The sequence below is a fragment of the Leucopleurus acutus genome (assembly GCF_964270905.1).
Source record: "Leucopleurus acutus genome assembly, chromosome: 10".
NCBI classification, from domain to species: Eukaryota; Metazoa; Chordata; class Mammalia; order Artiodactyla; family Delphinidae; genus Leucopleurus; species Leucopleurus acutus.
In genome coordinates, this window is record NC_139153.1 from 34,638,623 (window position 1) to 34,654,890 (window position 16,268).

Below are 16,268 nucleotides of genomic sequence, written 5' to 3' on the forward strand. Positions count from 1 at the left end.
CTTATTACTAACCAGCTGATCTTCAAGTTGACCTACAACAGAGGCCATATAATGTGACAAAAATCTTTCTTATAGGAGGTTGCAAATAAAAGTGTTTACATCTAGAGGTGAAGTGGCTTCAGCTATTGTGTTCTAGAGTAAATGGTAAGCATAAGCCAAAGCATCAGAGAAAGATGGTTTTCATCAATTAGAAATATTTCTTGACAAAAAATATTTCTCAGGTCCAGGATATTAGAAGCAACATAAGGTATGATATAGCTCCCCCTACTCAGGCACAAACTCACTGGTGATCTTCAGGCAAATTGATGCCCCTCACTAGCCCTCAGTGTCACCAGGTGGAAATGGACAGTGTTAAGCCAGGGAGTTCCTAAGGCCCGTTCTGGTCCTCAGATTCCACAGTGCGGTTCAACGCTCCCTCATGGCAGAGCTGCCCCGTCCAGATGACAGTCTTTCTCTGGAGGAAGGCAAAATTTATTTGGGATAACAAGACCTGGGTGTCCCAAAATAACTAAATAAAATCCCCAAGTGAATGTAGGAGACAATCTGACTACTGATGCATTGAATAAAGGCAAAATAAGGGAATAGGTATTGGTCAAGACCTTAGTTCCCATCAAGGGGGAACAAAGTATATGGAGGATGAAGCAGGGGGTTTTGTGGCCTGGAAGTGTCACTCATTGGTTCTGTTGCCCAGAACTCAATCACGTGGCCCCAATCTGACCACAAAGGGTGGGGAAATTTCATCTTCCTGTGGACCCAACAGAGAAAAAACATGCTTTGATGAATACCTAATAATGTCTCCTCCACAAAAACATGCACGTAGATTTTGTAATTAGCATTCCTCTCTCTCCATTCATAACTAAACAAATCATCTTTATGCTAACAGCTAACTGTATTAAACATTTATTCTGGGCTAGGAATTGTGCTAAATACTTGACGTACTTTATCCAACTGAGTCCTCAAAGCAATCTTGTGAGGTAGATTTCATTATTACCCCAGTCTCCCACTTCCCAGGTGAGCAAGCAGAGGCACAGAATGGTCAAGTAACTTGCTTAGGGTTGCACAGCAAAGTAATGGTCAGACTCAAAATTTGAATCCCATTTCTTCCCAAGACAGGGGTTAAGAGCTGCTAGTGGACAGATGATGAATAATGTGAGTGCTTGGAAAACTGGAGCTTCTTGCACTGTCAGCTGCTCTGAATCCAGAAGAGACTGAGACCCTCAAGCTATCATCTGCAGATTTGCTTCCTGGGGTCATGACTGTGGAGATGGTGGTGGAAGGCTGGGAAGTGAGTCCTGGCTAAGGACACAGGAGGCCACGGAGCTCTTGGTGGCCATAACCCCTGCCTTCCAGCAATATCCCAGGCTCTAGTCTGTGCATTCTCCTGGCTCTGTGTCCTGAGGCCATGCCTCCCACCCTAATGTTGAACAGCAGGAAGCCTGGAACTGGAGAAAGACAGAGCTTACCCCTGAAGTTACTGGGCGAACCGCCCCAGTCTAGGTCAGCTGGTGGAATTGCTGGTCCCATGGCAGGTGGCCTTTCTTCCCCTGATGAAAGTCTCAGTGCTCTTTGCCTGGGTTAAATATGGTTACTTCTTCTCAAGCCCCCACACTTCTTTTCTGCTCTCTGGCCTTCTGCTTTACAACCAGCTTCCAGGCAGAGTATTGAAACGGTCTCTGAGACAGGGATCCTTAATCACGGTGCAGCCTGATGGCGCCTTGGGCTCATCCAGAACAGGCACCCCACACCTCTGGCCTCCTGCACCTCAGCTCAGGAAAGGAGAAAATTCCTGTTATCTTTTTGCTTTAGAGTTGAGGCTCTTGCCTCAGAGGATCACTGAAGAAGCCAGGACGGGCCCAAGAGACTCTGGCAATAGGTGACTCAGTTCAAGCAGTAAAAGCAAAAAAGGTATGAGTTGAATTTTGTCATGGCCACTGACCCCAGTGTGACCTTTGCCACAATAACCCCTGAACTGCAAAATGGCCCCATCTACTAATACGGCCATGGTAAGACTCAGCTTATAAGGCTCAGACAGAATGGATGTGAAGGCATTCCCAAAACTCTGAAGCGCTATACAAAGGAAGGTTCTAATAACATTGAAGTGACAAGCTCCCGCATGGCAACTTCTGGTACAGTTTCATAATTCACCTACGATGTGTACAAAGAATCTCCAGTCTAACTTGGCTAAGATTGGTGCCAGGCTTCATGGGGGTGAGGTTCTACTGAGAGTCATGTGTTAACTCCACTGACCTCAGGATGTTTCAGAGAGGAGGAAGTAGAGAGAGGCGGTAGGTGTAGCAGGGAAAACTGGGATCACAGGAGAGAGCTGGGTTTCGGTGTTGCTATATCCACTTATGACCTGAATGACCTTGGATAAGAATTACCCATTAGAGCAGAGCTGTGAGGACTTATCTGACAGTGCTTTATAAACTATCAAGTCAGATACAATTAGGATGTTTTCATAGCAAAAAATTTAGTCAGAGAACTTTATCTGCCTGAGGTCAAATAGTAAATTGGCGGTCAAATTTGGCCAGGATGGAATCTGTTAGCCCAGTGTTCTTTCTAGAAGAGAACTTCTAGGCACACAAATTCTTCCTGAACAATAGTAGTCCACACACGAGGAAATTAATCCCCTTAGAGAGAATGGAAATTGAGTCCAAAAACCCATTAGAAAGTGCGATACTTGGGACTGCCTTGGTGGTCCAGTGGTTGAGACACCACGTTCCCAATGCAGGGGGCTCAGGTTCGACCCCTGGTCAGGGACCTATGATCCCGCATGCTGCACGGCAAGGCCAAAAAAAAAAAACATTGAGAAAGTTTGGTACTTTAAGTACTAAGTGTTTCGAGGTCTGAGGAGACACGTTAATTGTATTTAATCCCATGAACGTAACTCATATTCCCGTCAAACCTGCAGATACACAAAGCACTCACTCACAGGGCCACTGACCTCCCGGTTTGGCATCACTGAAGAGTGTTGGTAGAGACAGAGGGTCTTTGTAATTAACACATAACATCACAACAAAAGACATTTGTTTTATCTATTTATTTTTTAGCTCTCCAGTGCGAATTCGGCACAATAGATTTCTTGTGTGGCAGGGCTCATTAGGGCATGCAACAGTGCCCTCAGGCTGGCCTCCAGTGCCCCTTCCTGCCAGCTTTTGCATTGTTATTCCCTTGGCATTTATAAGGTAAAGGTGACTTGGCTTCTCATGAACTCTTGGTCACACATAATTGTCCATTTAGTGTGTGGCATTTTTAGCATTTAGCCAATTTAGAAACCCTAAAATCATAAAATACGATTGTTAAATTTTTTGGGAAAAAAAGGTGTTTTATAAATTCCATCTGCCTAAGTTTTTACAGGTTGAGGATTTGGGAGTTTGGTTGTATCAGGCTCTGCTATCATTCTTTGCTTTTGTTTCTCAAAGGGGGAATAACAGACAGCATCATCTGTGCCTCACCGGACACCTGGAAGGGAAAGGACCTCCTTAAAATCCCTCACGAGCTGTACCAGCCCTGCCCTTTTCCTTCTCCAGACCTGGAGTCCTCACAGGTGCAGCAGCTAGGTGCTGCCCACCGGGCTGTACCCAGGCCCCCTGAGAGCCACAGCTCAGAGGAGCGAGACCACTGGGAGTGTGAGATCAAACCCAAGCCGAGGCCAGCCAATCTGCGCCACGCCGTGGCCACCATCATCATCACGGGGGTGGTGTGTGGGATCGTGTGTCTCATGATGTTGGCGGCTGTCATTTATGGCTGCACCTATGCAGCTATTACCGCCCAGTACCATGCGGGACGCTTGGCTCAGATCAATGAGCCTGTGAAGACAGAAGGAAAAGAGCTGTTTGACAGCTCAATGGCCTGAGAGCTTTCATCTCAAATACGAATAATCATTATAGGCCAGAAGAAAGTTTCTGAGTAGGGCTGATGGTTCACTGTTACTGCCTCATTTTCTTTTTCCAAAAGGAAAAAAAGAAAAAGATGTGTCTGTAAAAAAAGACAGTATTCCTGGGAAGAAATTTATGTTGAGATTTTAAAAAAATACCATAGTTGAAACAGAGATGATAACTTGTGCTCTGTGCCTGAGAAGTTATGACAATATTCTATGTGGGGAAGGCTGTCCACAGAGAAAGGGAAGATACATCTCTTTCAAGGTACTCTTCCCTGCATTAAGTTGCCTTTACAGGGCAGCAGAAATACAAACACGCGTGCCAGCATTCCTGGCAGCTTTGTGGTCCACTCGAAAACTGCCCAATTTTGAGTGCCTGGGAAGAAGTTGGCAACCTTACCCAATGGGCACTGAGTGCTTCTATAGTCCAAGTTCATGATAGACCGGTGATACTTTTAGACGTTAGGTATGTTATATATTTAGCAAAAGCGTCTGTTGGTTGGGAATTTTGTAGCTTGCCACAAGAGTCAGATTATATTTAATTTTCTAAATCAGAAAACCATTTGGGGCTTTCTAGGCCACAGAAGAAGAAGAGGGCTCCATGACTGGATAATGGGACTCAGGCCCAGGGTCTGGGGAAGTTTTCTGATGCAAGGGTAAATAACATATAAACAAACACAAAGAGGACGGGGTGGCGGAATTCGAGGCACTATTACCCAAAGGCCATATCCACCAGGCGATTGGAACCTTCCATTTATAACTCTCACAGCAGGAATGAATTTAGGGTGGGCTGAGAGCGAGATAATGGCTTATGTGTATCTGTATCTACGTACATAGTGTGCAGAGTGCATAGGCTTGTTCAACCACACCCACACATAAACATACTCAGAGCAATCAGTTTACCCACTAATGAAATGCAGCCGCGGCAGGGTGGAAGCCAGCAGCTGTTGACCACCACCCAGATTGTCTACTCAACACTCTGGGATAGGAAGTCAGAGGAAGTCTGAATAGAGTGGGAATTATCAAGAGGCTGGAGATACGTGGGAGCAGCCGTCCTGAACATTATTTAGGCTGGGGTTTAAAAAAATCAGGTGTGGCTTGCTTGACTCCACAGACACGGTCCTGAAGAGCTGCATGCAAAGGAAATTTTTGTAAATTGAATCATCATTTTAATGCAGTAGGGGATCTCGCTATTTAAAGGAACCTTTCATGGAATCTTTCTGTAATGGCAATAATTGGCTCCAGATTTATGTATTTTGTAAATTTGCATTTTCTCATGCTAGGATTTCTTAAAGTAGAATCTACCTGCTCTCTCTCTCTCTCATGATGTCCCATCTCATACTTAGTCACCTGTTAGTATTAAAATCATTTTACACAGAGGAGTTAAGGACTTGGCAAAAGCAAGGAATAGCAAATACAGGGCAAGCTGTCCCTCCAGAGGCCTTGACAGACATCATTAATCAATCCCAGCACTCCTCCCTGAGCCCTGATGCACCACAGATGCCTTCTTAAGACAGCACTGTAAGGCAACCAGAACTAATCAACTGGAATTGGTTCAAAGGATAAAACATATTTGTCATTCAGGGTACTGGCCCTATATTCACTCTTTCAGGCCATGTAAAAGTTGCTTGGATCCTAAATCAGCAGTCCATTCCATAAACTGGCATGTGAATGGGCGGTCCATTCAGCCTGGAATACTGTTTCCCTGTCTGATGTGGCCAAAGCCTTGCCCAACAGTATAAAGAGGCCAAGGGAAAGACGGATGAACCTACCCTAGCCTACCCTGCAGGACACAGAGGCCATCTATACCTGCTCACAGTGCTTCACAACTAGTGTGGGCTGCCCACACCCACAAGTTAAAGATGGGCCATCTCTTTGGAGCAGCAATTTTGCTAAATGATTCTTCTGGGGGAAAAAGTATAAATTTGATGTTAATTTTTTCTGAGTATTAAAATAAACCTGGGTACGTTAAAGAGTAGTTTGAAAAATTAGCATGGATTTTAAGATCAAAAAGAGATTCCAGAGAAAGTCAGCTGCTGCATCAGCTCCATCCCAAGCCTGGTGCTTCCTTTCTTCTCTGCTTCGTGCACCACTTCAGTGGGCGAGTCTGAGCATCCAGTCTAAGGTTGTAGGGATTACTTTCCAGGTGGAAAAGAAATCTTTCTTTCCCTTTCCCTGGACCATGAGTCCTTGGCCAAGAAAGCACTATGAGAAAGGAAATCGAGATCTTTTTATACATCGTCCTCATTTCACCAAATGTTTCTGGAGTTCGTACTACGTACCAGGCATGGTGAGAGGTGTTCTCGTGAACATTCATGTAATCTTGGCAACCATGCTGTGAGATACTTGAACAGATATTACATAAGCTGGGAACTACTGAGGCCAACCACAAGTGCCTCTTCTCATTGCTGTGATTTAAGACGTGCAGTGCACTGTGCTCTGCCGGAGGCCTGGTGACTGTACAGGTCAATCCCGTCCCCCTGGCCACAGTGATTACATGACAGAGCTTCCAATGCACCGCTGAAAATCCTGAAAGTGGCTAGAATCCTCACTCCTCAACACCCACATCCTATCAGATTTCTAAGCACAGATGATAACTCAGGCAAACAGATTCCTGCTTTATGAGAAGTCTTTAAGGAGAATGACTAAAATGATGCCTTCATGTATTCAGATTTCTATCTTTTGCCTATAGTCACCAAAAAGAGCAGTTAACGATGAAAATAATTACCCTAAAATGTCAACAATTCTCTCAGCACAGAAAAATATAAATCAAATTGTTTAGATTAACAATTCAGCGTTATCGTTTGTTAATACGAGAAATGAAATGTTTTCTCTGTTAAAAACATCACAGATGAAAGACCCAATTTGCAGGGTATTCTGTGAGAACCACAAATTATCTTTCACAACCACTACAGCTCATGAGGGGTAATTTGCAAACGCCTCATAGATTATTTTCAGCTGTTTATTGCTGCTGTCATATTTATAAATTCCCCTATAAAAATGCCCTTCCTTCAAAGAGTCATAGAGCCTTACTGAAGGAATACTGTGAACAAATATCACGTTTAGTGTTGATTGTTTCTGAGAAAATCATGTAAAATATAGTTTCTTCATTATATTTAGCGGAACAGTATCACTATTTTTGCTTTGCCAGAGATCACAAATTCACAATAGCAGGACCCAACAGACATGAGGCATATAAAGAGGGCGTAGGAGGAATTTCTTCCACGGAGATCGTGGAGAAAGAAGACCTAGTGTCAAATCTATACCTGGAAAGCTTTTAAAATTAAGGCAAAAATCCTTGACCCTGTGGGAAAAATCTTGTGCTTCAGATGATAATATGCCCACAGACAACTGGGTATTTTATTTTTTTCTTACAAAAATGAAAGACTGAAAAGTGAATCATAGGATTGCCTCCTGAAGGTTCATGAAAATCAAATCTCATTACTCAAGTTTACCAAGTTACCCCAGAAATATCACACTCGTCTTAGATCCAAAATATCAAAGGAAGTGGCTCAATTTCTAAAATGATCTATCCATAGCACCCATTATCATAATTATACAACTGTTAGAAACCTATAACTTTCTATCACAGATCAGGAAATAACTGTTTTCACTTGGGTCAAATCCACCAGTGTATCCATTGCTAAATGCTATTAGACAGAAAACTACCAGCAAATGATACTCCAACCTCACATGGCATCACTGGGGTGTGGTTTATATGCACAACTTCAGGGAACTATCCTGCTTTCCCTTGTGATGAAAATGGTTTTTTTAATTTATTTTTTAATGCTCAAAATGCAATAAAATCTCAAAGAAACCTCCCTCCGGTTGGGAGAAGCAGCTTTCTAACCCCTCACTTCCTTTTCAGATTCTTGACTGGAGTATCCACACCTACTTTTCACTCCAATGACACTGAGTATTCATTTGGATGGATAGGATGTGACCCAGTTTCAAAGACTCATCAAGAAGAGCCAGAAAAAGAAAAAGAGGATTGGGAGTTGGGAAAGTCCTTGGAGAGCATTTAGTCCAGGTCTGGCGAATTTCAGAATAGCTGTGACCAGCCTCCCTACCTGTTTCAGACATTGCTAATGTCTGGCCTCAGAATCTTTTTTAATCTGTTTTCTAGGTACCTACTCCTGATCAACTGGAGTCGACTTATGAGACTAAACCTATCTGCTACCCTCATATAGTTCCATATTCTTATTTTACAAATAGCAATTGGAAGCATGGAAAAGGAAAGGAATTATCCCAAAGTCACACAGATAGTTAATTGCACACCTGATAAATGCAGTTTGCAGGAGCATGGGGTTAGAATGTATAATACAACCCAACCCCTGCCATTCTTCATTCATTCTGGTGGACCACAATATGAAGACTATGGAATTATTATATTAATTATTTGGAAAAGAACAATTATAGTACCACCATCAACATTTATTGAACACCCAGTTTTGTGCCAGTTGTTTTCAGTGTAGTATTTTCATTTTCCTCTAAGTCTCAAATTAACCAAAAACGTGAGCATTTTACTGCCACATGACAGATGAAGATACATAATCATTGGGTTTGGGTCGCTTGTTCAAGGTCATATCATTAATTAGTGGAGTAGGAATTTGAATGAAGGATACATGGGTTTCTTCTTATGCTTCTATCTACTTTTTAGTATATTCAATATTATCCATAATAAATGCTTTTAAAAAAAGAATGACTCCAAAGTTTTTAGACTGAATAACCAGATAACTAGAATGACTTAAATGTGGAATCGATTGCATTTGATGGGCCTATTTGAGAGGCAGGGACACTGAGTAGTCAAGGGAGAGAGGTTGGGCTTGGGAATCACCAGCTCATGAATGGTGTTTAAAGCTTGAGAGTGGACAGGAACCCTGAGGCCCTCCGACATGTACAATCAGGAGATGAACAAAGTCAGCAAAGGAGGCCTAGGAGGGTGGGCAGTGAGGTAGGCAAAGAATCAAGTAAAGAGGTTTGCAAGGAGAACGTGATCAGCTTGGCCAAGTGCTGCTCACAGACCAAGAAAAATGAACATCTGAAGTTCAATTTTGGATTTGGTAATGTAGGAGCTACAGGTAACCTTGATGAAAAATGATTCACTGTGGATGAAACCTGGTTGGAGTGGGTTCCAGAAAGCATGAAAGAGAGGAAGTGAGAAGAGCATAAAAAATGAGAAATAACACAAGTAAAATAATTTGATAACAAAAATAATTTTGGCTTAAAAAAACTGACTATATCAGCAAAAATCTGGAAGTTGATAGATGAAGGCTAGTGAAGTAAAAGCATATAAAATGCCCATGCACTATGTTTTCACTCTGAACTTCCTTTTTATGTTTTAAGACAAATGTACACTCCAGTCTGCCTGAGCCTGGTCATATATAATTTGGCCTTGAAGTAGGAATGACATTCAGACACTGATCTTGACCTCGTGCAGATCTTTTCACCCAGAATAGAACGTGGGAGCTCTTGGTGAGTGCAAACTGTAGGAGGCCATTGGAATAAAGAACCTTTGATCAGCACTGTCCCTTTCCCACCACAGACTGACAAAAGCATTTTCCATGAGCAAGAGTCCACTGACTGACTGTCAAAGCATTTATGCTGCAGCTTCTGGTCATGCCCCCTCTTCCCAGGGAGGGGAAATGTACGTCAGCTCATTTATCCTCTCTGGCCCTTCACTTAGCCTAAGTCATATATATTCTAATCTTCACCGAGATCAAAATCCCACTAAGGTCACTAGGAGATTTGCCTGGATAAGGGTGGCTAAATAAATCCTCAGATCTCTCATGAGCCATGTTGGGGAAAAAAAGTATCCCAGAAACTGTTTTCCACCAAAGCATGTGAGGGCATTTCCAATGTTCTAACAAGCATTATGCTGATTACACTGTTCAGAGGTTTATAAACTAGAGTAAAGATTAAGTAAACCACTCTCTTGACTGACAGGGAGAGCATATATTTTAGAAAGCTCAGGATCTTTGACTGGAATTTCTCTGTAACCACATATATAAAAACATTAGGCACAATGATGGATACCTTCTGATACAGGAAGCTCTGTCTTTAATATCTACTTACACAGCCTCTGATTTAAATATTCCCTTCATTTTCATAAGATAAAAAGATGGTGAAATAAGTGAGTGAACAAATTAGCATTTTAGGTGTTTTTTTTAAAAAAATGGACTGTGACATATTTTTATCTAAAGCAGGAGTTGGCAAACGTTTTCTGTAAAGAGTCAGGCAGTAAATATTTTTGGCTTCTTAGTCCATGTGCTCTCTATCCAACATTATTTACAAAAACAGCTGGTAGATATCTGACAAGGTACTTGTATCCAGCTTATAAAAAGAACTTATATCTCAACAACAAAAAGACAAATAACCTAATTATAGGCAAAAGATCTGAATAGACATTTCCCCAATGAAGATATGCAAGTAGCTGACAAGCACATGAGAAGATGCTCAGTGTAGTTAGTTATTAGGGAAATACAAATCACTTCACGCCTACTAGGAGGGCTAAAATAAAAAAGATAGACAATAGTAAGCATTGGTAAGGATGTGGAAAAATTGGAAGCCTCGTATGTTGCTGGTGAGATTGTAAAAAGGTGCTACCACTTTGGAAAACAGCTTGTCTGTTCTACAAAATATCAAACCTAGAGTTACCATATGACCCAACAATTCGATTCCAATTTCTACCCAGGTGAAATTAAGACATATCTGCACAAAAACTTGTACATGAATGTTCATATCAGCATTATTAATAATAGTTAAAAAGTGGGAACAACCCAAATGTCCATTAACTGATAAATGGATAAACAGGATGCTATACATACATACAATGGGATATCATTTGGCAGTTTAAAAAGCCAGAGTAGTGACTTCCCTTGTGGTCCACTGGTTAAGACCTCCCTTCCAATGCAGGGGGTGCGGGTTCGATCCCTGGTCAGAGATCCCACATGCTTCCCTCATGGCCAAATAAATAAATAAAATAGAATAAAAAAAAAAAAAAAGCCAGCGGACTGATCCTTGCTACAACATGGATGAATCTTGAAAACATTAAGCTCGGTGAAAGAAGCGAATCACAAAAGGCCACATGTTGTATGATTCCATTTATCTGCAATGCCCAGAATAGGCAAATCCACAGAGACAGAAAGTAGATTAGTGGGTTTCCTGGGGCTGGAAAGGGGAGTGGGATATCAAGAATGAAGGGGTGTGCGTGCGTGCGTGTGTGTGTGTGTGTGTGTGTATGGGTGGTTTTTGGGGGGGATGTTAAATTGTTCTAAAATTACATTGTAGAGATTGTTGCACAACCTGCAAAATACTAAAACCCAATAAACTGTACACTTGAAATAGTGAATTTAATAGTGTGTGAAATATATCTCAGTAAAACCCTAAAAGAAGGACACAGGTAGCATCCTAGATTTGCTCCTATGGGCTACAGCTTGTCAACCTCTGTTCTAAGGAATAAGTACATGAAAGTGTGAACTTCAAAGTTTTACTATGAAACATTTCAAGATACCATAACGACATTGCCTAGGTAAGTTTTTCACATAGGGGACGGCACATGGCAATAAGCATTGACTAATGAGAGGTGGTGGGTGTAACATACATCATTCTTACCAACGGTAACAGCAGCAATAATAATTTAGCAGCTAACCATTACTGAGCACTCAACTATAAGCATTCACTAAGCACTTTATTTATATGAATTCAAAAGGAACCAGAGGGGTCCCCCCAAAGCCAGACTGAATCTGGGTGCAAGACATACTCCATTACTGGTTAATTCTTCTCCTTTTCTGTGGTGATGAAACAAATCTCTGTCTTTAAAAACTAGGCTGTTAGAAATCCAACCAAAGCACCAATCAACCTTGTTTTACAAATGTGAAAACTCAATCCCAGAGCAAGAGGGGAGAAATGGCCCTGTACTCACTCCTAAATCCTTGGCTTACATTAGGGTTAATGTCCAAATCCTACTATGACCTCAGAAAGAGGAGTCTTGCTGATACAGAACTCGAAAACCGGGTATAAGGACCTGTAACTCCAAAATTCTGTGGCTGATGGGGTGGAGAATGTGTTGGGGCTTTTGATAAGGTTTATAAAAGGACAGTGGCTCATGGGAGTGAGTGTCCTGGAGAGTTAGCACAGAGGATCCAGTTTCTCAAAACTCTGGGCTATTTTTATTTCTGGAGCAATGATCCTCAGTGTGCCCTGTCACTGGCTACCCGCACTATACAGAGCAGCTGTTCTATGGCCAACTCTAACTCAGATTCTGTTGCGGACTTGAAATACAGCATAATTGGTAGCTACATCACTAATCCATTTCTATGAAGTTTGCTGTTGTCATTCCTACAGGCCTTGACCTCCTTTTGTCCCTTCACGGCACCCACCAGTAAACTTAAAAAAGCAAATGTCAAATATATAAAAAGCCCCACCTCATAGCTGACATTTAGAGCAAAGACTTGCCTTGGGTTACAAACCTCCCCCTGGGGTATCTGCCCATCTGCCCATCAGCGGGGCATTTAGATCCTAGTAAATACCACCCAAACCTGAGAAACTCATTTGTGTCTCACAGAACCCATCTAGACACAACATGTATGGGGGATCTCATTCAAGATTCCCGGAATCTTGTTCCCTCTGCTTGGAATGCTCTTCCCACAGATCTTTGTATAATGGCTGTATCTCATCGTTCCGGTCTCTACTCATGTCACCTTCTCGGGGAGGCCTTCTCTGAGCCCCCATCTTCCCCCAATCTGGAGAAGCATTGCCTCTGTCATATGCAAGCATGAACATGAGTGTTCTTCCCTGCCTTTGCTACTCCCAACCACACTTCATTTTCTACAGAGCATTAGCCACTACCAGAAATTCCCTCTCCCTCCCTCTCTCCCTCCTTCCCACCTTTCTTCCTCCCATTCGTGCCACACGTGTCTGTTGTCTGTACCTCCCACACAAGTGGAGGCTCCCCTCCACTGGCAGCAACTTAGTCGGAATGGGTCTTCACTGGGCAGCTGCCACCCCAGCCTCAGGGTAGGGATGCCAACAGTGCCCTCTCACTGTATGAATCATCATCCCCTGACTCGCTCCAAAATGCCCTTTGGGGTGCTTGTTCTCCGCTGTATCCTCAGCATTAGGTACATAGTCGATGCCATATATATATATATATATATATTTATTTATTTATTTATTTATTTATTTATTTATTATTGAATTATTTAATTAGAAAATGAAGAAATGAAACATCTTTTTGTAAATGAGCCTATAAGGGAAAACACTGAATTTGAAAGCACCAAGAACTGAAGTTTGTCTGTCAGCTTAATCTAGCATTTCTCAATCTCACCTCTACTGACATTGTGGACTAGACAATCCTTTGCTGTTGGGGGGCTGTCCTGTGCCTTGTAGGATGTTTGGCAGCATCCCTGGCCTCTACCCACTGGATGCCAGTAGCTCCCCTCCTAACCAGTCATGACAATCAAAAATGTTTCCAGATGTTGTCAAATGTCTCCTGGGGGTCAAAACTGCTCCTGGTTGAGAACAACTAATCTAATCAGTAAGTATTAATTTCTGCTATGATAAAACATTCCCTTTGCTCAGATCTACAAACTAGAAGTTTATCCATGTAGAATTGACACATAACTCCTAAATACTAGTTAACTCATATACACCAAATATATGAAATCCCACCAAAGGAAAGTTGATAAGCTGAATATTTGCCTATAACATTTTGGCAACATTATTTACCCAATTCTAAGGAAAGCTGTATATTAAATAGTACACTCAGTTTAAACAGCATGTACCTGACAAAAGCTAATGGTCATTGATGTTAAGCAATCTCTTTCTTAATCATCTGGTTAAAATGAGATCCTTTGTCCTAATATCAAGCATCCCCCTTCATTACACTGCCCAGAATTATGCAAATGAGACCATTTAACCCACATTTTCCAATTTCCCCCAGTGAATGGATCTAATGTGGTGTGTGTTCCCTGCAAAGGAATAGATCAGCGCCCCCCCAAATTTACTAGTAATCATTAAATTTTATACTTAAAACAGGTGAATTTTTGGTATGTAAATCATATCTCAATAAATCTGTTAAAAATATTAATTTCTATAACCAATTCCTCTAATGCCTATAATGTCTGTTGCTGATCAGATTAGCTATTCTAAGCATCAGGTTAGATGCTTGGACCTCAGAAAAGACATCTGCTGATGCAGGGACAACTACTGGGCTAACACAGTTGCCATTAGGAATGGACACTAAACAGTTTTTCTACTCCTTAAAATATCCATATTGGTCTGTATCATTTTACTATGGTGTGGATTGCAGTTTTAGCTGCTGAGTGACTCTCTTAGAGTTTGGTCAAGTACTGTGTTCCTATTGTTTGGTCAGTAAACTGTGCAAGTGTATGTACCTACAGAGAGCAAGTAAATATGAAACCCATCTTTCTCAAGTCACTTAGTCAGTATTTTGACATATTTACCACATCAGCCCTCACACTTGGCACTAGGAATAAAAAGGTAATTGGGATGGTCCTTGTCTCTGGAGAGTTTATAATTTATTCAAGAAATGAAGCTAGAACATCTTAGAAGAGATTTTAGATTTTGATATGCTAAAATTTACATTTTAAAGCAAATGCAAATAATTCAGAATTTATTACCTAGTACTTAAAAAATTCAGTAATATGAACTTCTTATCAAAAATTGAGATTAAGTATTTTGTATTTGTCAGAGCGAGAGTCTAGAAGGAGAATACAGAAGGTCAGACAAACACCCCAAGGAGGGGAAGAAATTCCCTGCATGGTTATACCTTCCAACTTGGCTCAATTCCTCCCCTCAATGAATTTATTTTCTTCTCCAGGTCATTTCCACCCTAGCATGATGGAAACAGTGTCTATGAATCTTGTTCTATTGGGCCTGGTCTCTCCATTGAGAGTGGAGTGGAGAATTAACAACATGATCTAGGTAATTTATGGAACTCAAGTCAATAACAACTAAGTAAGGGCAAATAGGTTTCTGCAAGTTCAATTCAATTTATAGAAGCCTCACTGAGGGTCCACTATGCTCCAGGGACTCCATCGGGTTATGCTGTGAAGGACAGAAGATGAAAAGTACGAAGTCTTTGACCTCTAGGAGCTTCTAGATGACTGCTCAGCTTTTCAATTCACTTGTCCTGTGTAGACATAGCTTTAAAAATAGCTGCTCTTTTAAAGTTCTCTGGTGGGGAGGGACAGGGGGCTGTGGGAGGAACTGTCAATTACAGGGCCCGGTTATTATTCATTTGTATCTAGAGTGCTGGCAAAAGCACGAGGTCAGGAAATATTTATTGAATAAATGAGCAAATGAATGCATAGGTATACTGCCAACTTGAAGATAAAAATGGGCCACCTCAAATCCTAGCAATTTTATACTTCCACATATCCAGATATTTTCTTGTTTGTTTTCTCTTTTTATCCCCAAATCAACCCAGAGTAAGGTGAGGGAGATAATAATCCCAACCCTATTTTAGATAGAACTTCAGAGACCCAAGACCACACATTTAGCAAGTTATAGAGTAAGTGACAAACCTACGTGGACCTTACAGTCCCAGGCTTGCATCTCCAATAACAACAGAAAAATGGATTAGGGTCCTGACACACACAGCAGGTTCCAGGGCTCTGGAGAGACTTGGTGGGCCAAAGAGAAAGTCATACCACTTCTTCCTTTGCAGTGGGAAAGCAATGAAGCAAATTTAGCATGCTAGTGGCAGCTGGAGAGTTGGCAAGTTCTTCAAGAGAAGGACTGTAAGCAATGTCATAGGCCAAGAAGATGTATGGGGCCCATTTATGCACAGAGGCTGACGTATAAATGGAATCCGGCCCAGTCTGACTGACTGCCCTTTCTTCAAAGATGTCATTGACAGATGACTATCTAAATGTTTTTGTTTGGAAAAAAAAAAACAAGAAAAAAAGAGAGAAAGAAGAGAATAACACACACACACACACACACACACACACACACACACACACACACACACACACACACACACACAAAACCAAAACAAGAAACTTTCTATCCCAAACAGACATATGTAGCCAATGAACATGAGAACACCAGATCAGATCTAGGAGCAGTGCAGGTTTTTCAAAGTAGTCCTTGATAATAAACTAAAATTGTACACCTTTCCTTTCAGAAAAACTTCAGTTTAACACAAGGATTTCATTGAAGCCCCAAATTGCTGTCAGTTGGCTGTATCCCATCTGCTGTTGGAAGTACACTGGTGGGGGAAAAGCCTGCTCACCTATTCATCTTCACCTGCCAAAACAAGGTTTCTTCCCCAATTAAAATGGGCTTTTAAATTTTAGAGTAGTAAACAATGTCTACTTAAATTTGTGGAGAATACACAGAAGAAAGTGACCAAACCTAA

General features: G+C 41.6%; 2 protein-coding genes across 2 annotated transcripts in view; one reads left to right on the forward strand and one right to left on the reverse strand.

Annotated features, from left to right (window-relative positions):
• Nucleotides 1-4,089, forward strand: part of LRTM1 (leucine rich repeats and transmembrane domains 1) — a gene marked incomplete at its 5' end in the record, with an annotated part of 32,741 nt that extends 28,652 nt beyond the window's left edge. Inside the window, one exon of the mRNA XM_082847420.1 lies at nt 3,423-4,089. Coding sequence (XP_082703546.1) covers nt 3,423-3,856 — 434 coding nt within the window. The 3' untranslated portion in view covers nt 3,857-4,089. The remainder of the gene's footprint in view (nt 1-3,422) is intronic.
• The window catches only part of CACNA2D3 (calcium voltage-gated channel auxiliary subunit alpha2delta 3), a gene marked incomplete at both ends in the record, with an annotated part of 784,748 nt that overhangs the window by 129,461 nt on the left and 639,019 nt on the right, over nt 1-16,268 (reverse strand). The gene's annotated exons all lie outside the window — the stretch shown is intronic.